Source organism: Orcinus orca, chromosome 4 (genome assembly GCF_937001465.1).
Source record: "Orcinus orca chromosome 4, mOrcOrc1.1, whole genome shotgun sequence".
Lineage (NCBI taxonomy): Eukaryota > Metazoa > Chordata > Mammalia > Artiodactyla > Delphinidae > Orcinus > Orcinus orca.
Window position 1 is genome coordinate 30,906,208 of NC_064562.1, and position 27,171 is coordinate 30,933,378.

The 27,171-nt window shown below is 38.5% G+C and overlaps 1 protein-coding gene across 1 annotated transcript in view; it reads left to right on the forward strand.

The window, feature by feature from the left end:
* The first annotated feature begins 270 nt into the window (after positions 1-270).
* The window catches only part of DCLK2 (doublecortin like kinase 2), a 278,173-nt gene continuing 251,272 nt past the window's right edge, over positions 271-27,171 (forward strand). The window contains exon 1 of the mRNA XM_049709072.1: positions 271-491. Within this exon, the coding sequence (XP_049565029.1) occupies positions 296-491 (196 nt within the window). The 5' untranslated portion in view covers positions 271-295. The remainder of the gene's footprint in view (positions 492-27,171) is intronic.

Below are 27,171 nucleotides of genomic sequence, written 5' to 3' on the forward strand. Positions count from 1 at the left end.
GTCAGAGCTGACTGTGCTGTTTCTGCATGTAGCCCCCTCCCTCCATCTATAAAATCTCTTGCCCCCTGATTGTGGTGGGGGGAGGGGAGGAGTCAGCCTTTGGACATGAGTCCGCACCAGCCCTCCCAGGTTGCCAGACTCCGAAATAAAGCAAACTTTCCTTTCCTCCAAGCATGCTGGCTTTTGAGCGGCAAGCAGTTTTTTGCGCCCAAGGTGAGGCTGCGCTCTCGCGATATCTGGCTCCCCAGGGGTTTTCCCAAGCAGGGCCACCGGCCAGCCATGACAACGCACCGGGATGGTTGCGGTGAGCCGCTGTTCCTGGCTATCTGGCCCTGCGAGGAAGATTTGGGGGACGTTCCTAGCAGCTGTTGATACCGTTTGTTTCAGGGATCCTCCCTGTTTCTCCCCTGCTCAGCACTGGCTGCCAACTTACGCTTTTCCTTGGTGGAATGGAAAGATGCGTCTGGACAAGCTAACGGCTCCAAGACCAAGTAAGTCCACCGGTATGCAGCTGGGCAAACTTCTCTTTTGAGCATGAAGTGCTATTTGGGCATTTTGCCAATTGGTTCTGTTGTCTGTCTGCCGCTGAGGACCGTTGTGAGCTTTAGTGTCATTTGGGCGTTTTGCCAATTAGTTCTGATGTGTCTCTGACATTGAGGACCGTTTCTGAGCACAAAGTGCTATTTGGGCATTTTGCCATTTGGTTTTGACGTATGTCTGACGTTGAGGACCATATGTGAGCACTGAGTGTCATTTGGGCATTTTGCCAATTGGTTCTGATGTGGGTCTGCCATAAAGGACCGTTTGTGGTGGGGAAGTGTTTGAGAGTCTGTATCGCTCATCCTCTCAGTGGATTTGTGGCAGTTCTGTCTTCTGGTGTGTGAGTGTGTATTTCATTTGTGTGATTGGTATTCTTGTTGCCTTCTGTAAAATGGGAAATTCAGGTTCAATTCATTAAGAAAAATTTTAGCTATGAACCTATGACTAAGAAAAGAAAGATGATTTTTTAACAGTGTATGGCAACAGTAGTCTTCAGACTCTGGAGAAAATTGGTTAAGATGAAACTTTGAAACTCCAAAACTGGTTCTTTTTGCGTATGCAGTTAGAGAAAGCTGGCTTGATTAAAATACTTTTTTCAGAATTCTGACCTTGAGAGAACAAAAATATGCCTAGGAGAAAACTTGAAGTTAACTCTTACAATGTTCTTGAAATACAAACACAGTCCACTTTGCCTGAGATTTTCAGCCTTGGGTTAATTAGTAGAACTTCAAGACAAAAAAAAAAAAAGAGAGAAAAAAGGCTTCTAAGATGAAACTATGAGATCTCTGTCTGGATATATACATATGTGTGATGTTGTCATAAATGGGATAAAAACTTTTGGGTGAACATTTTGGAAAAATCGTGTTTCAGGGATGTCTACTTAAAAATAGTTTTTACAGATTTTTGGTAATTTGAAACTTTAGAGTTTTGCTAAATTAAGTTAAATGATGAGATTTATTAAAGGTCTGAATCATTTTTTATACATCTTTATTGGAGTATGATTGCTTTATATCTTTGTGTTAGTTTCTGCTGTACAACAAAGTGAATCAGCTATACACATACATATATCCCCATATCCCCTCCCTCTTGAGCCTCCCTCCCACCCTCCCTATCCATCACAAAGCACCGAGCTGATCTCCCTGTGCTATGCAGCAGCTCCCCACTAGCCATCCATTTTACATTTGGTAGTGTATATATATATGTCAATGCTACTCTCTCACTATGTCCCAGCCTCCCCTTCCCCCCACAGTGTCCTCAAATCCATTCTCAACCTCTTCAAGGTCTGAATCATTTTTAATATAATATACTGGAAGTTTGATTGCCAGACAAGTCTAATTTTACCTGATTTTGTCTTCCTATGAAAAAAGAAAAAAACTAAAGATGTTTAGGTTTATTAAACAGACATCTTATACCACATTAAAGAGAAATTGTGCTATGAGAAAAATGTATGTTTTTAGAGGTTATGGAATATGTTCTTAAGTTTGCCAATAAGAAAATGCTAATATAACAGTTCAATTACTTGTTTGTTGGTTTTGTTAAGGTCTTTTAAAGGTTAAAAATTGTAATATGTAATTAAATCTACTAAAAATGATAAAGGAAGCATTTTAGTGTGTAAAGCAAGTAGGCTGTGTGTTATTGGCGAGAGAAGGTATAAAGAATGGAAATATTTTTGTTGAGGGATAAAAGGAGAATAATTTTGGTTTACAGTTGGTTGTTTCTGGATGGAAAAAAAAATGGGACAAATTAATATGGATATAGAAAGTGATAAATGACTTGTGAAAAAGGAACTTTGAGAAAATAATTTTGTATGTTGTCAGGATTGATTAAAATTGGATTTAATTTAATTAGATAAATGAATTTTGTTATTAATAGTAGCTGGTATAAGACTGGAATTTGGTTTTCTCTCTCTGTTAAGAGAACAACTTTTTCCTGGTATTGAGCTGCTTTTGATAAGAGATTGTAAGTTTCTTTCTCTAGCTAACTTTGAGTTTTCCAGAAGGCCCCTGAGGCACCTCAGAGGGAAATATTGATAAGAAATTTAAAGAATTCTAATAGAAAGCTATTGTTTTACTACTAAACATATTTTTGACCCCAATGTTCAAGACGGCAAAAATTGTCTAGTGAAGTTCTCACAGAGTACAACTACTTATGATGTATGTCACTGATGGCTTTAAGTCTATTGCTAAAAGCATATATGCAACGTTTGTGTGTCAGTTGGATATAATTGATAAAATGTATAGCCTATAAAGTGTTTCCCTGTCAGCATACCCCTCTGTACTTGGGAGGGAGAACTAAGAAGGCTATTAGCAGAGTGAAGACATAGGAGGGAAGCAGCAGTGGATATTAGGTAATTTTTAAGAAATATAATTTACAAAACCAATACTAAAAATAGATGGAAAACTTAAAGACAAATTAAGTTAGAAGAAATAGAAAACATTGTCAGAGTTACTCACTACCATCCCCTCATCACCCCCACACATACACGCATGTCACACAACACACACACACACATACACAAAACTACCACCTATAAAAGTACCTTTTCAGATTGTTTCATAGAGGAAACCAAATTTTTTTTTTTTTTTTTTTGTAGTACGTGGGCCTCTCACTGTTGTGGCCTCTCCCATTGTGGAGCACAGGCTCCAGATGCGCAGGCTCAGCGGCCATGGCTCATGGGCCTAGCCACTCCAGAGCATGTGGGATCTTCCCATACTGGGACACAAAGCCATGTCCCCTGCATCGGCAGGCAGACTCTCAACCACTGCACCACCAGGGAAGCCCAGAGGAAACCAAATTTTTAAAGGCAAATAATTCCAATGCTACTTAAACTACTGAATAGACAAAAATCAATATAAATAAAACATTGCAGTAATACTTAAACCCGATGAAGACAGCACACAAAAAAAGTACAAAACACAGTGTCTGGCCTTACATTTAGGTCTTTAATCCATTTTGGGTTTATTTTTGTGTATGGTGTTAGGGAATGTTCTAATTTCATTCTTTTACATGTAGCTGTCCGGTTTTCCCAGCACCAGTTATTGAAGAGGCTGTCTTTTCTCCATTGTATATTCTTGCCTCTTTTATCAAAAATAAGGTGACCATATGTGCATGGGTTTATCTCTGGGCTTTCGATCCTGTTCCACTGATCTATAGTTCTGTTTTTCTGCCAGTACCATACTGTCTTGATTGCTGTAGCTTTGTAGTATAGTCTGAAGTCCAGGAGTCTGATTCCTCCAGCTCCGTTTTCCTTTCTCAAGATTGCTTTGGCTATTTGGGGTCTTTTGTGTTTCCATACAAATTGTGAAAATTTTTGTTCTAGATTTGTGAAAAATGCCATTGGTAGTTTGATAGGGATTGCATTGAATCTTTAGATTGCTTTGGGTAGTATAGTCATTTTCACAGTGTTGATACTTCCAATCCAAGAACATGGTATATCTTTCCATCTTTTTGTATCATCTTTAATTTCTTTCAGCAGTGTCTTATAGTTTTCTGCATACAGGTCTTTTGTCTCCTTAGGTAGGTTTATTCCTAGGTAGTGGAAAACATAGGCAGAACACTTTATGACATAAATCACAGAATGATCCTTTTTTACCCACCTCCTAGAGAAATGGAAATAAAAACAAAAATAAACAAATAGGACCTAATGAAACTTAAAAGCTTTTGCACAGCAAAGGAAACCATAAATAAGATGAAAAGACAACCCTCAGAATGGGAGAAAATATTTGCAAATGAAACAACTGACAAAGGATTAATCTCCAAAATTTACAAGCAACTTATGCAGCTCAATATCAAAAAAACAAACAACCCAATCCAAAAATGGGCAGAAGACCTAAATAGACATTTCTCCAGAGAAAATATACAGATTGCCAACAAACACATGAAAGAATGCTTAACATCACTAATCATTAGAGAAATGCAAATCAAAACTACAATGAGGTATCACCTCACACCAGTCAGAATGGCCATCATCAAAAAATCTACAAACAATAAATGCTGGAGAGGGTGTGGAGAAAAGGGAACCCTCTTGCACTGTTGGTGGGAATGTAAATTGATACAGCCACTATGGAGAACTGTATGGAGGTTCCTTAAAAGACTAAAAGTAGAACTACCATATGACCCAGCAATCCCACTACTGGGCTTATACCCTGAGAAAACCATAATTCAAAAAGAGTCATGTACCACAATGTTCATTGCAGCTCTATTTACAAAAGACAGGACATGGAAGCAACCTAAGTGTGCATTGACAGATGAATGGATAAAGAAGATGTGGCACATATATAAAATGGAATATTACTCAACCATATAAAGAAACGGAATTGAGTTATTTGTAGTGAGGTGGATGGACATAGAGTCTGTCCTACAGAGTGAAGTAAGTCAGAAAGAGAAAAAAAATACCGTATGCTAACACATATATATGGAATTTAAAAAAAAAAGAAAGGTTATGAAGAACCTAGGGGCAGGACGGGAATAAAGATGCAGACGTAGAAAATGGACTTGAGGATACGGGGAGGGTGAAAGGTAAGCTGAGACAAAGTGTGAGAGTGGCATAGACTTATATACACTACCAAACGTAAAATAGATAGCGAGCAGGAAGCAGCCTCATAGCACAGGGAGATCAGCTCAGTGCTTTGTGAGCACCTAGAGGGGTGGGATAGGGAGGGTGGGAGGAAGATGCAAGAGGGAGGAGATATGGGGATATATGTATATGTATAGCTGAGTCACTTTGTTATAAAGCAGAAACTAATACACCACTTTAAAGCAATTATTCTCCAATAAAGATGTTAAAAAAAATACAAAACACAAATTGCCTAATTAAAATATCAGCAAACAGAATCTTAAATTATATTAAATGAATGAGTGGGATTTATTCTAGGAATAAAATACATATAGTTAGTCATATATATATATATATAGTATTAAGAAATTATCAGGGATCATCTCCAATTATGCTGCAAAGGCATTTGATAAAATTCAACATCCATCTGTGTATGTGTTTTGCCTATTTTTCAATTGGGTTATAAGACTATTAATGTATAGAGTTCATATGGGAAAAATATTAATTTGTAGGAGGACTTTATATATTCTACATGCAATTCCTCTATGTCAAATGTTTTCTCCTGGTTTGTGGTTTGTCTTTTAATTCTCTGTATGGTTTCTTTTGAAGAACAGAGGTTTTTAATTTTAGTCTAATCAACTATATTAATATTTTCCAATTTTTTTATTATTTAAGCATCATTCTCCAAAAAAGTCTGTTAGTTTTTATGCTTCAACATCTGCTCTTCAAAATTAAGCTCTTAACAAAATAGAAATATATAGACACTTCCTTAACATAATAAAATATATACATCCAATTCCAAAGCTAGTGCCATGCTTAATGAGGAAACCTAAGAAGTAACCCATTAAAAGCAAAAACAAAACTCGGATCTCCATCATCCCCACCACTATTCAACATTTTTCTGAACATATTAGCCAAAGCAATTAGAGAAGAGAAAGTTACCTAAAGTACATAAAATGGAAAGGAAGAGGTTAAGTCATTTGTATACGGTAGGATCATATACTTGGAGAACCTAGGAGAATTCACTAAAAAGCTATTTGGAGCAAGAAAATTCAGCAAAGTGACTAAATGCAATATTAATATACAGAAATTAGTAGCTCATTTATAAAACCAACAACCAAATAGAGCCATTTTACAATATAAATACACTTTTTTCAGTGTGCAAGATGTACATGGTTAAATGTTTTAAATGCTATGAAGGCCTAAAAGAAGACTTGAATAGCTGGAAAGTCATACTTTTTGACAGCAAGATTCAATATTGTGAAGATGATATACCTGTGAATTTAACATAATCCTATTAAAAGTATCAAAGCAATTTCTTTTAACCAGACAAGCTGATTCTAAATTCAAATGGGAAATATTAAACAGACAGGATAATTCTGAAAAAGAAGAAAAGGGGAAGACTAGCCATAAAGATACTAAAACATAAATATTATTTAAATGTAATAATGTAATAATAATTAAAAGTGAGATACTGAAGCATAACCAAGCAAGCACAGCAACTGAACGGAAAAGAAATGTCTGAAAGAGGTCCAAACACATCTAAGAATTTGTTATACAGTAAAGGTACTATTTCAAATTGGCAGGGAAACGATGGCACTGAAAAAACTGGGGAAAATGGTCAGCATGAGATGATGTCACCAAAATGGCAGCAAAGAAAGCCCAGCCTCCATCCCCCAACAAAGATCAACAGTTAGGCAGCTATCCATGAATAAAAACAGCGCTGGGAGAGCTCTGGAGTCCACTTAAGAAACTTCAACAACACAGTGGAACCAAAAAAAAAAAAAAAAAAACTGAGAATGGCCACACATAAAGGGAAAGAAGACAGCTTTATTTTGCCTGCATTGCCCCATCCCCCAAACTGGCATTTCTTAGTGCCAAGAGGGAATTCTCCAGTGAGAAAGAGTTCCCCTCACTGGGAAAGATAAGCAGGATGACCAATGAGCTTCATCAGGCTTTCAGGACACTGCACAAATGTCCTGTTTCAGTTTCACCCCACCCAGACCAGCAAAGCTGAGATATATATATATGAGTTAGGAAAAGGAAGAAAAGCAGGGTACACCAATAGCAGCCATGCAAAAGAAGTCATTGTGTTTCCCAGTGATTTGCTCTGCAGATAAGCCCAGCAGTTTTTGCCAATGCAGCTGTACACTTGCATGCCACCAGCCTGATACCTCTCACTGGCCTCCACTGCTGTGCACATCCAGAGGATGCTGACATCCAAGGCTTCCACAGCTGTTTTGGGCCTGAATCAGGCCCTGTTTTCTGTCACTGGCCTGAACCACTGCACTTACCTCCAGCTATTCCCTCCAGCTGTGGATCTGCACACCCCAGCCTGGCCCCCATCACCAGCCTCTACTGCCATGTGCTCATCATGAGACCCAGCAGCCATGGTAGTACCTAGTGACAACCAGGGCCCCCACACCTGCCAGTGCACCTGCAGTTGGCCTTGGCCCTTGCTGTCTGCCCTGGACCCCACCATCTACACAGGCACCTGCAGTTGGCCCCTGTAGCCAAGTGTGTGCACACCACTGACTCCAGCCACCACTGCTGCCTGGTCCCTACGTGCTGGACCTAAGGGTGACACTAAGGATCCCAAGAGACCATGCAGCCACTGAGGACCCCCTCCAGTGTTCACCAAGGACTACATAATTGTCGATGTTGTGGACCCCAGTGACCTGGTGCCATGACACATCCCTGCACTTGGTGCCCTGCAGCACTACATCATGCTCCACCATGCCCCTGCTGTAGGTGAGTCTTCCCTTATCAAAGTCAGTCAACAAAGTCTAGAAGAGGTGACTGCTTCTTCAAATTCACAGACACCTATGCAAGGCTACAAGGATCATGAAGAATCAGAGTAATATAACTCCACCAAAGGAGAATAGAAACCCCCAGTAACTGGCCCCAAAGAAATAGAGATCCAGGAATTGCCCAAAAAAGAATTCAAAATAATTGTTCTAAAGATGCTCAGAGAGGTTTAAGAGAACACAGATAAACAACTTAATGATATCAGGAGATAAAAACAAAATGAGAAGTTCAACAAAGAGATAGGAAACAAAAAAGAACCAAACAGAAATTTTGAAGCTGAAGAATACAATAACTGAAGAATTCAATAGAGAGGTTTAAGAACTAATTGATCAAGCAGAAGTAAGAATCAGTGAGCTCCAAGACAAATCAATTGAAATTATCCAATCAGAGGAGCAGAAAGAAAACAGAATAGAAAGGAATGAAGAAAGCCTACAGGGCTTATGGGACACCATTAAAAAAACAAAAAAAGGTGCTCTCACTGCCTCTTGCAAGAGCACTGGAATCACAACTAACTGCTGAACAATCATCGACAGGAAGACACTGGAACTGACCAAAAAAGATACCCCACACCCAAAGACAAAGGAGAAGCCATAATGAGACAGTAGGAGGGGTGCAATCACAATAAAATCAAATTCCATAACTGCTGGATGGGTGACTCACAAACTGGAGGACACTTATACCACAGAACTCCACCCACTGGAGTGAAGATTCTGAGCCCCACGTCAGGCCCACGGCAACGGGAGGAGGAATTCCTAGAGAATCAGACTTTGAAGGCTAGCGGGATTTGATTACAGGACCTCAACAGGACTGAGGGAAACAGAGACTCCACTCTTGGAGGACACACAGAAAACAGTGTGTACATCGGGACCCAGGGGAAGGAGCAGTGACCCCATAGGAGACTGAACCAGACCTACCTGCTAGTGTTGGAGGCTTTCCTGCAGAGGCGGGGGATGGCTGTGTCTCACTGTGAGGAAAAGGACACTGGCAGCAGAACTTCTGGGAAGTACTCCTTGGCATGAGCCCTCCGAGAGTCCGCCATTAACCCCACCAAAGAGCCTGGGTAGGCTCCAGTGTTGGGTTGCCTTAGGCCAAACAACCAACAGGGAGGGAACCCAGACCCACCCATCAGCAGAAAAGCAGATTAAAGTTTTACTGAGCTCTGCCACCAGAGCAACACCCAGCTCTACCCACCACCAGTCCCTCCCATCAGGAAACTTCTACAAGCTTTTAGATAGCCTAATCCACCAGAGGGCAGACAGCAGAAGCAAGAAGAACTACAATCCTGCAGCCTGTGGAACAAAAACCACATTCACAGAAAGATAGACAAGATGAAAAGGCTATGTACCAGATGAAGGAACAAGATAAAACCCCAGAAAAACAACGAAATGAAGAGGAGTTAGGCAACCTTCCAGAAAAAGAATTCAGAATAATGATAGTGAAGATGATCCAGGACCTCGGAAAAAGAATGGAGGCAAAGATCGAGAAGATGCAAGAAATGTTTAACAAAGACCTAGAAGAATTAAAGAACACACAAACAGAGATGAACAATACAATAACTGAAATGAAAACTACACGATAAGGAACCAATAGCAGAATAACTGAGGCAGAAGAACGGATAAGTGACCTGGAAGACAGAATGGTGGAATTCACTGCTGTGGAAAAGAATAAAGAAAAAAAGATGAAAAGAAATGAAGACAGCCTAAGAGACCTCTGAGACAACATTAAACTCAACAACATTCACTTTATAGGGGTTCCAGAAGGAGAAGAGAGAGAGAAAGGAACTGAGAAAATATTTGAAGAGATTGTAGCCAAAAACTTCCCTACCATGGGAAAGGAAATAGCCACCCATGTCCAGGAAGCACAGAGGGTCCCATACAGGATAAACCCACGGAGAAGCATGCCGAGACACATAGTAATCAAATTGGTAAAAATTAAAAACAAAGCAAGGGGAAAATGACAAATAACATACAAGGGAACTCCCATAAGGTTAACAGCTGATTTCTCAGCAGAAACTCTACAGGCCAGAAGGGAGTGGCATGACATATTTAAAGTGATGAAAGGGAACAACCTAAAACCAGGATTACTCTACCCAACAAAGATCTCATTGAGATTTGATGGAGAAATCAAAAGGTTTACAGACAAGCAAAAGCTGAGATAATTCAGCACCACCAAACCAGCTCTACAACAAATGCTAAAGGAACTTCTCTAAGTGGGAAATACAAGAGAAGAAAAGGACCTATAAGAACAAACACAAAACAATTAAGAAAATGGTAATAGGAACATACATATTGATAATTACCTTAAAGGTGAATGGATTAAATGCTCCAACCAAAAGACACAGTCTTGCTGAATGGATACAAAAACAAGACCCATACATATGCTGTCTACAAGAGACCCATTTCAGAGCTAGGGACACATTCAGACTGAAAGTGAGGGGATGGAAAAAGATATTCCATGCAAATGGAAATCAAAAGAAAGCTGGAGTAGCAATACTCATATCAGATAAAATAGACTTTAAAATAAAGAATGTTACAAGAGACAAGGAAGGACACTACATAATGATCAAGGGCTCAATCCAAGAAGAAGATATAAAAATTGTAAATATTTATCCACCCAACATAGGAGCACCTCAATACATAAGACAACTACTAAAAGCTATAAAAGAGGAAATCCACAGTAACACAATAATACTGGGGGACTTTAACACCTCACTTACACCAATGAACAGATCATCCAGAGAGAAAATTAATAAGAAAAAAAAGCTTTAAATGACACAATCGACCAGATAGATTTAATTGATATTTAAAGGACAATCCATCCAAAAACAGCAGATTACACTTTCTTCTCAAGTGCACACAGAACATTCTCCAGGATAGATCACATCTTGTATCACCAATCGAGCCTCAGTAAATTTTAAAAAATTAAAATCATATCAAGCATCTTTGCCGACCAAACACTATGACATCTTTGCCGACCAAACACTATGACATATGAAATCAATTACAGGGAAAAAAACGTAAAAAACACAAACACATGGAGGCTAAACAATATATTTCTAAATAACCAAGAGATCACTGAAGAAATCAAAGAGGAAATCAAAAATTACCTAGAGGCAAATGAAAATGAAAACAAGATGACCCAAAACCTATAGGATGCAGCAAAACCAGTTCTAAGAAGGAAGTTTATACCAATACAATCCTACCGTAAGAAACAACAAACATCTCAAATAAACACTCTAACCTTACACCTAAAGGAACTAGAGAAAGAAGAACAAACAAAACCCAAAGTTAGTGGAAGGAAAGAAATCATAAAGATCAGATCAGAAATAAATGAAAAAGAAATGAAGGAAACAATAGCAAAGATCAATGAAACTAAAAGCTGGTTCTTTGAGAAGATAAACAACATTGATAAACCTCATCAAGAAAAAGAGGGAGAGGATTCAAATCATTAAAATTAAAAATGAAAAAGGAGAAGTTACAACAGACACTGCAGAAATACAAAGCATCCTAAGAGACTACTACATGCAACTCTATGCCAATAAAATGGACAACCTGGAAGAAATGGACAAATTCTTAGGAAGGTATAACCTTCCAAGACTGAACCAGGAAGAAACAGAAAATATAAACAGACCTATCACAAGTAATGAAATTGAAACTGGGATAAAATATCTTCCAACACACAAAAGTCCAGGACCACATGGCTTCACTGGTGAATTCTATCAAACATTTAGAGAAAAGCTAACACCCATCCTTCTCAAACTCTTACAAAAAATTGCAGAGGAAGGAATACTCCCAAACTCATTCTATGAGGCCACCGTCACCCTGATACCAAAGCCAGACAAAGATGCTACAAAAAAAGAAAATTACAGACCAATACCATTGATGAATATAGATGCAAAAATCCTCAACAAAGTACTAGCAAACAGAATTCAACAACACATTAAAAGGATCATACACCATGATCAAGTGAGATTTATCCCAGGGATGCAAGGATTCTTCAATATATGCAAATCAATCAATGTGATACACCATATTAACAAATTGAAGACTAAAAACCATATGATCATCTCAATAGATGCAGAAAAGCTTTTAACAAAAATCAGCACCCATTTATGATAAAAACTCTCCAGAAATTGGGCATAGAGGGAACATACCTCAACATAATAAAGGCCATATATGACAAACCCACAGCAAACATCATTCTGAATGGTGAAAAACTGAAAGCATTTCCTCTAAGATCAGGAAAAACACAAGGATGTCCACTCTTGCCACTATTATTCAACATAGTTTTGGAAGTCCTAGCCACGGCAATCAGAGAAGAAAAAGAAATAAAAGGAATACAAATTTGGAAAAAAAGGAGTAAAACTGTCACTGTTTGCAGATGACATGATACTATACATAGAGAATGGTAAAGATGCCACCAGAAAACTACTACAGCTAGTCAATGAATTTGGTAATGTAGCAGGATACAAAATTAATGCACAGAAATCTCTTGCATTGCTATACACTAACGAGAAAAGATCAGAAAGAGAAATTAAGGAAACACTCCCATTTACCACTGCAACAAAAAAGAATAAAATACCTAAGAATAAACCTGCCTAAGGAGACAAAAGACCTCTATGCAGAATACTATAAGACACTGATAAAAAAAATTAAAGATGATACATACAGATGGAGAGATATACCATGTTCTTGGATTGGAACAATCAATATTGTGAAAATGACTATACTACCCAAAGCAATCCACAGATTCAATGCAATCCCTGTCAAATTATCAATGGCATTTTTTACACAACTAGAACAAAAAATCTTAAAATTTGTATGGAGACACAAAAGACCCCGAATAGCCAAAGCAATCTTGAGGGAAAAAATGGAGCTGGAGTAATCAGACTCCCTGACTTCACACTATACTACAGTGCTACAGTAATCAAGGCAATATGGTACTGGCACAAACACAGAAATATAGATCAACGGAACAGGATAAGCCCAGAGTTATACCCACACACCTATGGTCAACTAATCTATGTAAAAGGAGGCAAGAATATACAATGGAGAAAAGACAGTCTCTTCAATAAATGGTGCTGGGAAAACTGGACAGCTACATCTAAAAGAATGAAATTAGAACACTCCCTAACACCATACACAAAAATAACCTCCAAGGGCTTCCCTGGTGGCGCAGTGGTTGATAGTCCGCCTGCCAATGCAGGGGACGCGGGTTCGTGCCCCAGTCTGGGAAGATGCCACGTGCCACGGAGCGGCTGGGTCCGTGAGCCATGGCCACTGAGCCTGTGTGTCTGGAGCCTGTGCCCCTCAATGGGAGAGGCCACAACAGTGAGAGGCCCGCGTGCCGCAAAAAAAAATAAATAACCTCCAAATGGATTGAAGACCTAAATGTAAGACCAGATAGTATAAAATTCTTAGAGGAAAACATAGGAAGAATACACTTTGACATAAATCACAGCAAGATCTTTTTTGATACACCCCCTAGAGTAATGGAAATAAAAACAAAAATAAACAAATGAGACCTAATGAAACTTAAAAGCTTTTGCACAGCAAAGGAAACTATAAACAAGATGAAAAGACACCCCTCAGAATGGGAGAAAACATTTGCAAACAAATCAACATACAAAGGATTAATCTCCAAAATATACAAACAGCTCATGCAGGTCGATATCAAAAAACAAACAACCCAATCAAAAAATGGGCAGAAGACCTAAATAGACATCTCTCCAAAGAAGACATACAGATGGCCAAGAAGCACATGAAAAGCTGCTCAACATCACTAATTATTAGAGAAATGCAAATCAAAACTACAATGAGGTATTACCTCACACCAGTGAGAATGGGCGTCATCAGAAAATCTACAAATAAATGCTGGAGAGCGTTTGGAGAAAAGGGAACCCTCTTGCACTGTTGGTGGGAATGTAAATTGATACAGCCACTATGGAGGTTCCTTAAAAAACTAAAAATAGAATTACCATATGACCCATCAATACCACTACTGGGCATATACCCAGAGAAAACCATAATTCAAAATGACACATGCACCCCAACGTTCATTGCAACACTATTTACAATAGTCAGGTCATGGAAACAACCTAAATGCCCATCGACAGATGAATGGATAAAGATGTGGTACATATATACAATGGAATATTACTCAGCCATAAAAAGGAACAAAATTGGGTCATTTGTAGAGACATGGATGGACCTAGAGACTGTCATACAGAGTGAAGTAAGTCAGAAAGAGAAAAACAAATATCGTATATTAATGCATATATGTGAAATGTAGAAAAATGGTACAGATGAACCAGTTTGCAAGGCAGAAATAGAGGCACAGATGTAGAGAACAAATGTATGGACACCAAGAGGGAAACATGGCAGGGGTGGTGGTGGTGTGATGAATTGGGTGATTGGGATTGACATATATACACTAATATGTATATAATGGATAACTAATAAGAATCAGATGTATAAAAAAATAAATAAAATAAAATTCAAAATAAAACAACCTGCTGTGTAAAAAAAATGAATAAAATTAAATTTAAAAAAATCAGAAGTGAAAGAGGAGACATTCCAATTTTCACCTCAGAAATACAAAGATTATACATAGTAGTTATAAGAAATAACTATAAACAGTTATACGTCAACAAATTGGATAACGTGGAAGAAATAAATTCCTAGAAACATACAACCTACCAACTAAATCATAAGAGAACAAAAAATCTGAAGAGACATTAGCAAGTAAGGAAATAAAATCAATAATCAAAAATCTACCAACAACAAGAAAAAAAGCCAAGGACCAGTTAGTTTCACTGATGAATTCCACCAAACATTTAAAAAAGAATTAATGCCAATTATTCTCAAACTCTTCCAAAAAATTGAAGAGGAGGAAATACTCCCAAACTTCTTTCACAAGGCCAGCATTACCTTCATACCAAAGCCAGATAAGGAAAAGAAGACTACAAGAAAACTACAGATCAATATCCTTGATGAATATAGATGCAAAAATTCTCAACAAAATATTGGCAAGCCGAATTCAGTAGTACATTAAATGACTAAGTGGGATTTATCCCTGGGATGCAAGGATGGTTCAGTATATGCAAATCGATAAATGTGATACACCAGGTTAATAGACTAAAAGATAAATATTATATGATCATCTCAGTAGATGCAGAAGAGGCATTTGACAAAATACAACATCCTTTCATGATCAAAAAATGCTCAACAAATTGAGTAGAGAAGAAGCATTTCTCAACATAATAAAGACCATATATGACAAGCCTACAGCTAACATCATACTCTCTGATGAAAGATTGAAAGCTTTTCCCCTAAGATCAGGAACAAGACAAGGGTGTCCACTTCCACCACTTCTATTCAACATAGAACTGGAAGTCCTAGCCAGAGCAATGAGGTAAGAAAAAGAAATGAAATGCATCAGAATTGGAAAGGAAGAAGTAAAGTTGTCTCTATTTGCAGATGACACAGTTTTATATACAGAAAATCCTAAAGACTCCACCAAAAAACTGTTAGATATAATCAACAAATTCAGTAAAGTTGCAGGATGTAAAATTAACATACAAAAATCAGTAGCATTTCTATACATTAACAATGAACTATGTGAAAAAGAAATAAAGGAAATGATCCCATTTACAATAGCATCAAAAACAATAAAATATTTAGGAATAAACTTAACCAAGGAGGTGAAAAACTCCACACTCAAAACTACAAGACTTGGATGAAAGAAATTGAAGAAGACACAAACAAATGGAAAGATATCCCATGTTCATGGATTGGAAGAATTATTATTATTAAAATACATATGGAACCACAAAAGACCCTAAATAGTCAAAGCAATCCTGAGAAAGTAAACAAAGCTAAAGGCATCACACTTCCTGATTTCAAACTATACTATGAAGCTATAGTAATCAAAACAGTATGGTACTGGCATTTAAAAAGACATATAGACTAACTGAAAAGAATAAAGAGCCCAGAAATAAGATCCACATATACAGTCAACTAGTATTTGACAAGGGAGCCAAGAATACTCAGTGGGGACAGTATAATACCTTCAATAAGTGGTGCTGGGAAAACTGGATAACCACATGCAGAAGAATGAAATTGGACCCCTATCTTACACCCCCCACAAAAATTAACTTAAAATGGATTACAGACTTAAACGTAAGACCTGAAACCAGTCTAGTGATGTTTGATAAGGGAGCCAAAAATATTCAGTGGAGAACTGAACTGAAACCACAAACTCTTAGAAGAAAATTTGGGGAAAAACTCCTTGATATTGGACTTGGCAATGATCTTTTTTTTGTATATAACACCTAAGGCACAAGCAACAAAAGCAAAAACAAACAAGTGGCTACATCAAACTTAAAAGCTTCTGCACAGTAAAACAAATGATCAACAAAATGAAAAGGCAGCCTACAAAACAGGAGAAAATATTTGCAAACCACATATCTAATAAGAGGTTAATATCCAAATATATATAAGGAATTCATACAACTCAATAGCAAAAAAAAAAAAAAATCCAACTTAAAAATGGATAAAGGACCATGAAAACATTTTTCCAAAGAAGACATACAGATGGCCAACAGATACATGAAAAGATGCTGAGCATCATTAATCAGCAGGAAATGCAAATCAAAACCACAGTGAGATATCACCTCACACCTGTTAGAATGGCTACTATCAAAAAGACAAGAGATAACAATTGCTGGCAAGGTTGTGGAGAAAAGGGAACCCTTGTGCACTATTGGTGGAAGTGTAAATTGGTACAGTCATGGAAAACGGTATGAAGTTTCCTCAAAAAATTAAAAATATATGTACCACATGATCCAGAAAGTCTACTTCTGACTATATATCCAAAGGAAATGAAACAGGATCTTGAAAAGATATCCACACTCCCATGTTCATTGCAGCATTATTTACAATAGCCAAGCTACAGAAATACCCCTAAGTGTCCACTGATGGATGAATGGATAAAGAAAACGTGGTATGTATACACACACACACACACACACACACACACACAGGAATATTATTATTCAACCATAAAAAAGAAGAAAATCCTGCCATGTGCAACAACATTGGATGGACCTTGAGGGCATTATGCTAAGTGAAATAAGTCAGACAGAGAAAGATAAATACTGTGTGATCTCACTTGTATGTGGAATCTAAAGTAACCAAACTCACAGAAACAGAGATCAGATTGGTAGTTGCCAGAGACAACTGGGGCTAAGCGGGAGACGGGGACTGGGAAAATGGGTGAAGGTGGTCAAAAGGTACAAACTTCCAGTTATAAGATAAATAAGTTCCATGGACCTAATGTGCAGCATGGTGATTGTTGTTAATAATATTGTATTATATTCTCTTTTATTGAAGTATAGTTGATTTACAACTTATGCCAATAAATTCAAGAATTAAGATGGACAAATTGTTTGGATGATACAAACTACCAAAGCTCATTGGTGTATCAAAGCTCAGTGGCCTAGATTGCTTCACTGATTAATTGTGTGAAAAAGTTAAGGAGGAAAATAAAACCAAAAAAAAAAAGTTAAGGAGAAAATAATACCAATCCTATACAAACTCTTCCAGAAAATAGAGGAATGCCGAGTCAGCACCAGATGCCCCTGTATAGAAAGTTTGCCTCCACCTTCCCAGTGTATCAGAAAGTGGCTCTCTTGTAATCTTACAAAAGCACAGACCTGCTGAGAATTAACACAGATTAAGTGAAAAGAAAGAGTAGAAAATATTTGCAAATACCCTTTGCCAACTTTGCCTTATGCAGTTTGAAACCACCACTTCCAAACAGCTTCTTTTGGTAAAATGTACCAGGGTGACCGACTATCCCAGTTTGCCTGGGACTTTCCTCGTTGTGGCACGGAAAGTCCTACATTCTGGGAAAGCCCTCAGTCCCAGGAACACCAAAATTATGATGGCCACCCTCTCTGACCCTGAATTTCATTGCTCTGTAATCCCAAACCTTACTCTAAACCTCAGGGAAATTTCTGCTTCTTTAAGTTGACTCCCACACATTTTCATCAAAAGAGAATTTAATTGTAAAGAAGAAAATACCAGCATGATAGTATCATTCTTATCCTTATTTTATTGATATTAACTCCAGCCCCTCCTGTTTTCAAGTACCAAACGTACATTAATTAAAAAAAAAAAATCAGCTGCAAAAAAAAAATCCTATGAGGGCGATTCTTACATTTCAAAACTTAGAATTCAAGGAATTGTTTTTCTCTGACTTTAAGAATTTTATTTTAACAAGAGGCATCAGGAAGACTGTTTACATTCTTAATTGCATTCAGTCCTAAAGGTATGGCTTGTACTTCCCTCTTATTTCCACCAGATGGCAGACATGAGCGCTACTTCTGTGCTTTTTTGCCTAAGATTCTGAATTGAGTTAGATTTTTCTCAGTTCAAAGTCATAAATCAGAAATGTCCTTAGAGTGACCTATGGATGTAAATTACCAGAATTTATCATCTGCTGTTACATATGTGGGATCTTTCCTGATGTCCTGCCTCAGAGAGTCATTTATTAAGTGTGTTCAAAAGGAACTTTTCCTTTGAGGCCCCACGATGTGGTCACTGCAGTGGAAAGCCTGTTTCCCATGCTTAATGACATACCACTCTCTGAGCAAGGGACGGAGATGAAGAACACTTGGAGAGACATGAGAAGGAGCAAAAGGAAGGGGCTGGATAATACATTCCATGTCTCAATATCTGTTACAATCTCTAAAATGAATAAATTGAAAGGTGCGAAAATACAGCATCTTAAGAACTTCCTGAGTTACCAAGTCATCACCTCTGAGTAATACCAATCTTTATCTGTTCTTGAAACAAATTTATAAGGTCACTTCTTTCCGTTTGACAAATTATGTATCTGTAAGTGGGGCACAATTTATTCACACTACACTGAGATATACAAAGAAAATATAGTTTCTATATTTTTCTGTTATCTAATCTAGCTTACCAACCCCCATCCTCTTTATGGGTAAAGGAGAACTTTAAACTCGCTGAAAAATAATATCCAGTCACTTCTCATTAAGCAGCCTGCTTTTGGTTTGCAGTAGTTCTCCTCAGATAAACTCAGTCTTTCAGAATGTTTCCCTCCCCTCCCTCCTCTTCCCCAAGGTGGCATCTTGGGATGCAGTAAAGAAAATTGCATTCTTCTGGTGACACTGGGGTATCCCTGGGTCCTTACCGACCTCAGAGGTGAGGGTGTATTTTATGCACCAGGTCAGACTCACCCTGCTGACATCCACTCTCTGCGTTCCCTCAGGACTCTGCAGCCCTCCCTGCTGATTTAGCAACATCAGCCCGAGCCCTTTTCTCAGCTGAACATCCCTCCTGAGATGGGGCTTTGATTTCCAGGCCAAGTGGTCCACTCGGCAGCCTTTAGTTTCAAGATTACCTCCCCCCACTCCCCTCCCCTACTGCATCCACATTCCTGGCAAGGTTACCAGCCTTTCTCACAGAACATCCACGCCATCTACATGCCTTCCACCCCACGTTGGAAGTAAGGGGTCTCCGAGGAGCCCAACGCAGGCCCCACCTCCACCTAGCCAAGCTACACCTGGCTGTAAAGTAGAAGCAGGCCTGCACACCGGAAAACAAAGGAAACTGTCATGCTGGGACTAATTACTACAAAAACTTACCAGTAGGACACAAAACAGCATTTGAAGTTTCATTTTTAAAAATTTAAAGCTATAGGAAGTGAGAGAAAAAGTGAAGCATGAAATCATAATGTACTTTCCATTTGGATCTGTGAAAGGTTGATTGCCTGATTCAACATCTGAAACATGTAACCTCCTGTTTTTCATAAGCTGATTTTCATCGGACGGTTAATGAATGTTGTACTACTGAATAACAATACCAACACGTGTCCTAGCTTTTCTCAAATCAGCATAAACAAAGTCATTGCCTCATCACCTCAGAAAATAAGGAACAACATGGGACATAAAGGATGTTAAAGTAGCTACAACTGGCAGCTGAAACACAATCATTATAAAAGAAAATTATTGACAAAAAACCATTGACTCCTCGCGGTGGAGCCTATTTTGGCGGGAAGGACAAAGGGAAGCTACACTATTAGTGATAGTAAATAGAAAGTTGCTTCAACTGTAAGTTTTATGGTCAAAACATTCAATTTGAAATGTACATATTGTTTCTGCTTTGTCTCAGTGTGACAGTTGCCAGCCCTGGTCCATTAAGCAGATGTGTGAATCTGCTGGCGGAGGTGGTATTAACCTCTTTGACATTGGTTTTATTAACCCAGTGGCTCCTGTTTCTTCAGTTAACGTGGATTTGGTGTTCATATTTCCAGCCTTCCAAAGAACATGCTTATAGGTGCCACCTAACCTTTGAGAATAATTACATTCTTTGCTTCAAAATACCTAGTATTTTAGAAATCAATAAGACAATCTGAATGTATAAGATTAAAGTAAACAGTCAATAGGAAAGGAAGGAAAAAGTCAAGTCTCCAGCCATTTTGATATTTCAAAGGTTCTATCATTTTAAAAGGACATAACCATTCGGGGGGCTTACTTTTTCAAGGTGTGGATTTCATAAAAGCCTTCACGGTTTAATTGTTATGACATCTTTAGTCATCACTTAACCAACCGGAATGCCTCACAGGACTTGGAGCTACAAAGTGGAAAACAGGATAGAGACCAACAGCAGTGGCCAGTGATTCATCAGAGCTGGACTCTCCCAGAAGCATGGCCAGAGCCCCTGGGAGGCAACACGCATTAAGGAATACTACTCCCTACAGTCTGGGACTCTTCGCAGAAGAGGATTTGGGTCGGGCTGAGAGCTTTCCTGTGTCCAACTGTTCCTTCAAACAGGGCTTTTCAAGGCCCCACGGGGGCCCTCTTGCAACTCCGCAGCAACCACTGTGAGGACCCAGACAGGTGAGGTTTATATGTACAGCTTCTGGTTATTCTGAGCAAAGGGCTTTTCTGTTTTAAAAACAGTTCCAAGGGCTTCCCTGGTGGCGCAGTGGTTGAGAGTCCGCCTGCCGATGCAGAGAACACGGGTTCATGCCCCGGTCCGGGAAGATCCCACATGCCGCGGAGCGCCTGGGCCCGTGAGCCATGGCCACTGAGCCTGCGCGTCCGGAGCCTGTGCTCCGCAACGGGAGAGGCTACAGCAGTGAGAGGCCCGCGTACCGCAAAAAAAACAAAAAAGATAAAAATAAAAACAGTTCCAAGACACTATCTTAAGCCTTGTTGTATAATCACGATACAGGGAGAGAAAACCAAGCACCTACTCTTCTCACGGTTATACCCATCCCCAAGCTGGTATGAACCAAAGCATATGTTTTGAACCTTTAAAAGATAATTGGGGTATAAAAACAACTAGAACAGAGTGCATGTAAAATTCTTAATAAAGTTTATTTTGAAAATAAAAATAATACCTAGAATACAAGAGGTACACACAAGGTGCTTGAGGCAGTAATTCTCTATTCTGGGCACATCTGAATGACTAAGGAATTAAAAAAAAAAAAAAAGCCAGGGTCCCAATTGAAAAGGTTCTGATTAATTGGTCTGGAATGGAGTCCAGGAATTACTGTGTTTTAAGTTTCCCAGGTGCTTCTAATGTATAGCAGGGATTGAAACCACAATACTCCAAATATACAGAGAAAGAGATTATATTCACCCAGAGAACAGAAGAGCAAATTTGCCTCTTACAGGGTCCTGCAGCTTCCAGGCATCCAGAAGGGCCTCCAAGCACCTGCTTCACCTGAAGGCCTCTGAGGTAGCAGCTGTTTCTCCTAAAAGTTAATGGGAACAGTTCTCATCCCTGCTTCTCTGTCTGAATACATTAGCATTTGCGTTGCCACAGTATTTCCAAAACTTCTCATCTGAAGACTCACTGGAGAGACTTCTTAAAACTAAAGATTCCAGGCTCTCCTCTTCCAGACTCCAGTTCAGTAGGTCTGTGCTGCAGCCTGGGGATCTGTAGGTTCCAAACACCCGAGGTGATGCTTAGGATTTGGCAGGCTGGGGAACCCTGCTCTGGAATCTAAATTACTAACACGGCCTCTTACCGTCAGTCTTCCAATTTTGCCCAGTGTCAATCTACCACACATCTCATTTCTAGGACAATCTTCCCATGTCCTCTATCACTTATGCCATTCTATGCGGCATATGCATATTCTACGCATGTGTGTCCTAGCGGAGCCTGACGACATGTTCTTAGGTTGTTTAATTAACCTAAATATTAACTTAATTCAATTTCATTAACTCCCTCTGGGAGTGCAGGAACTGGGACTGGGAATAAAGGACATCAGTCTGGTCTTGAGATCCCAGAATATGGAGGTTGGAAAATCCAAAAACAATAAACCAACAATGGTGATAAAGGGATGAAGCCGTATTTGGAAGTCAAGCAGACAGGACAGCTGAAAAGCCTGTCTGAAGCGGGCCAGCCCGGGAGGCCTGCTAGTGTACCTGTTGGGAAGAAGCGGTGGCAACGGCAAAGACAGGCACTGACACTTGCGCACACTTGCTGCTGACTGCTTTACGTATATTATCTCATTGAATCCACATAGTATGTGAGGGATATGCTGCCGTGGTCCCAGGTACATAGGAGAAGACATTGAGAATATTTAGATTCAGTAACTTGCCCAGTGACACAACGGTGAAGTAATATAGACCCAGGAAGCGGGCATAGGCCAGGCAGGCTTTGCACCCCTGAGCAGTACTGTCTCCCACTTACAGAGAACCGAATCAGCCACCAGGTTCAGGAAGGAGCCTCAGTTCCCTCGTCATCTCATCCCTGCTTCCAGGGGAGGGAACAAGTGACCTACAAAAACTCTGAAGCTTAGGCTAGAGGCTGGTGTTTCAGGGAGGCTCCCAGGTGTCGTGCTCCTCCCTGAACCTCCTTGCCTGGAATTTTTGTTTGATGTTGTTAAATTTGTTTTTAAGGGTTGGTGAACAAAAGTATGTGTTAACTGAATGCAGTTTACTTAAAAGTGACTTTATTCCCAGGTATGAGATGTTTGTTAGAATCAGTGTCGTTGCCTGACACCTGCAAGACCAAAATTCTGGTACCAAACCTGGGTTCTGTGTTCTGTTTCATATTAGTTTTTCATCACGATTCTAAGAAATGGGGCCATTCTCATGGATATGTTTCTTGTAGTAAGAGGTTCAAGGAAAATGATAATGAAAACCAAAAACAAACAACAACAACAAAAAAAACTGTTGTTTCTACTTTTCTGAGGAATGTGAAAGGAAATCTTTTAAGAAATAGATTATAACATAAGGTACAGTGATGAGCTGTGTGACCTGGGTTAATTACTTCCCCTCTCTGAGCTATAATGCTTAATGTTAAAAGTAAGGATAGTATTACCAAAAAGGGGGGTTGACAAGCCATGCCCATGGGCCAAATACAGCCCCCTTGGACTATTTTTTTAAGAACTCTCTCCACATAAAAATATTTTTTATATTTTTAGAGGTTGTAAAAAAAAGGGTGTGTGGGGAGAAGATTCAATCATGATCCTGTGTGGCCTGCCAAACGTAAAATATTTACTATCTGGTGCTTTATAGAAAAAGTTTGCCAACCCCTGACCTAAAACCAAGATGATACCATCTGCCCAGCTTACCATAAACAGCAAAGCCAAGATGAGCTGCAGGTCTGTGTTTTAAAGCAGGCTCTCTCACTAAGCTAATTGACTAGCTCCCAAGCAGCCTCCCAGCACTGAAGTTCAGATTTGTGCTTCAGCAAAATTTCAAATGACCACAGGGTCACTAACAAATGAGACAAGCATCAAAGAGTCATTCTGTAAAAGGCAAAGATCTGCTCCATGTTGAAACTACCTAAATTATTGCTAAGCATGGGGTAGCACAGAGGTCTTAAAACAGGAGACGAGAGAGGACTTGGAATCCATTATCCTTCAAAATGTCACACAGAAGCATAAACAAATAAAACAGGTAAACCTTGGTGGTGTTCTGGAGGGGAGGGGTCACGATGGGGTGAGCTGAACCCTCACTTGACCTCCCCCAGCAGGGCAGCTCCAAGAGCTCCTTGGAGGCCCATTTAGAAACCACTGATGGAGAGAAAAGAAATGCACTTGCATCTTAAAGGGCTTCGTGGAATCCCACCTCCCCAGTACTTTTACAGACTTTATCCAGTCTTATTCCCTCATTAATCCAGTTTTCTCCGTTTTAAAAAGGTGATCTAAATACCTTCTAGAATTGTTTTTGACTAGTGTTGATGTGTATAAGGTAATGAATACATAGCCCAAAGAATATTCTTCATTATTGTGTATTTCTTCATTATATGTGTATCATATAATTATGTATATAATTTAATTTTGTTCAAATTTTGAAATATACATAAAATATTATAGAATATTCATATATATTATAATATATATTTAAAATATTTATAACTTATATAATATATATTTCAAAATTTGAACAAAATGATATTAGTTTATAATAACATGGTAAAAAGTATGATAGAAATGCTGGTTAAGGAAGTAACCATGTTTTAAAAGTCTGAAATTCCCCTCATCACTATGGTTAGAGAAAATTGTGTCTCAGCCAGGACTGGGAGAGCCTTGTGGTTCTCCATCGCTGCCCCCCAACCGGCCCCTCACTGTTTCTGGTTAAGGGATTCGTACCAGCCACAGGGAAATTTGGCTTTCATCCAAGGGGAGGGGGAAGAAAACAAAAACAACTCCACTGTAAAACAGAAAGGAAAATGAGTCTGACAGATTTATTCCTTTCTGCATTTCCTGTTGCTGCTTCCCAAGGCCAGCTTTCAAAAGCAAGACTTTGTCCCAGGAGAATAATCCCTACAGCAGGGCAGCCCTCTCAGAGAAAGATCTGCCTATCTCTCTTCATTTCCTGAGTTTTTAAAAAAATTCTGGAGCCAAAGCAAGCCCCAGGTGTCCTTTGTGTCCAATACTAACATGTAATATTCTCTTTCCTCTGTTTTTATAAGACTTTAGAAACAAAGAGGGGAAAGTTGTCAAAGTCCCAAGGATGGGGAAAGGGAACCCAGAGGCAGTCCCAGAGGGAAGAAGAAAGCCATGTAATATTTGTAAAACAAACAGAAATAATGACAAACGAACACTTTCGAAAAACTAGAGCCATTCTCATTCATGTGTCTGTTTAAAACTGTATGTTTTGTAAGTACATGTAAGTGATACCCCAAAGACAGATTCAGGAGGTTGGAGATGGGCTCGCAGTAAATGCAGACCCAGGCAAAGGATAAAATGATTCCATGGGGGCGGAATGGTGAACTAACGTGTATTACATGTCAAAGTGTCTGCCAATTGGGTATGTTCTTATAAAGGATTAAGGTTTCACTCACGTTCAATACAGTTGACTTGCTCCAGCTGAAATGGACCTAGATAGCTATTTATTATCTGAATGGCTTTAACACAGTATTCTCTACCCTGCAGCTGAAGTTATTGAGTCTAACATGTGGTATTCATTAGTTGAAATCCTGGAGTGTAATTGTCTAGATTTTAGGCATAAAGCTTGGCAATAAAATTTTGCATTAAAAAAATAAAATTTATTTGAAATTGCCTGGGTTCTGCCACCAACATAGTGGAAACAACACCAATTTTCTCTTTGGCCTAAAATATACATTTCATTGGCTTTGTGATAGGCAATTACATTCATAAAAATTAGAATTCCTCTTGCAAACAAATTTTAAATAATATATAGTATATTTCTTCTGGAAAATCATTTAGGAAAAAGAACTCAATCCCTCTTGGAAGTATAGGGAATAGTGATTTCTGTACCCAAAGCATCTAATTCCCTCCCACTTTCTTCTCCTCCTCTTTACCAGTTCATCATTCCATCCTCTTATTTGAGAAGTATAATAATATAGGGGGAAAACAACGTTAATAATCTGTGAAATAACTTGTTAAGTTTTTAATTAGCAAAATAGTATTTGATCTCTTTTTCATATAATTTGAGTTTTACAGTCCATTTTTATTCATTTGTTACTTATTTTCAGTGATGAATCACAATGTCAAGGGCCTAAGGAAAATCTAGAAACATTTTTGAGAGTGAAGTGAAGGGAACAGTTTTCTTTTTTCCCTAAGTGCCTCACTTCCAAAACAGAAAAGTTTTGGATTCTCAATTTTTTTAATGACAAATAAAATACTTAAGGTAAACAATAATTGAATACCTTACTTAAAGCTTTACTACCACCAATCCCACAATAATCTAAGGAGTATGAGCAGGAAGGTGTCATAGCAAATAAACTAGAGCTTCAAATTATGACATATTTCTGTATACTGACTAAAAGTGATACACTGCTTTTTCATTTTTTTAATTTATGAATTTTAAAATTTCTATTAAAGTAATACATACATATACTTTAAAAAGTGAAATGGCACATGCAAAAGAATGAAGTTGGACTCTTAGCTTTCACCATATACAAAAATTAACTCAAAATGCATCTAAAACCTATATGTAAGACTAAAACTATAGAACTCTTATAAGAAAACACAGGGGGAAATCTTCATGACACTGGATCTGGCAATGAGCTTTTTTTATATGACACCAAAAGGAAAATAGATAAATGAACTACATCAAAATTTAAAGCTTCTGTGTATCAAAGAACACAATCAACAAAGTGAAAAGGCAACCTATGTAAATGGAAGAAAATACTTGTAAGTGATATATCTGTTAAGGGGTTAATATCCAGAATATGTAAAGAACTCCTACATCTCAACAATAACAACAAAAATAAACTGACATTTCTCCAACGAAGATTTACAAATTGCCAACAAACATAAGAAAAGATATTCAAGATCACTAAGTCATTAGGGAAATGCAAGTGAAACCACAAGCTATCGCCTCATACCCCTGAGGATGGCTACTATTAAAAACAAAACAAAACAGACCAAAAAAAAAAAAAAGAAATGTTGTAATGATATGGAGCAATTGGAAATCTTGTGCACTGTTGGTGGGAATATAAAAGATGCAGCCACCATGGAAAATAGTGTGACTATTCCTCAAAAAATTAAAAATAGGATTACCATATGATCCAGCAATTCCACTTCTGGGTATATATCCAAAGGAATTGAAAGTAGGGACTCAAAGAGATATTTGTACATATCTGTTCACAGAAGCATTATTCACAATAACCAAGTGGTAGAAGCAACCCAAATGTCTCAAATGTCCAAACGATGGATGAATGGATAAACAAAATGTGGTATATACATGCAATGGAATATTATTCAACCTTATAAAGGAAATTCTGGCACATGCTACAACATGGATG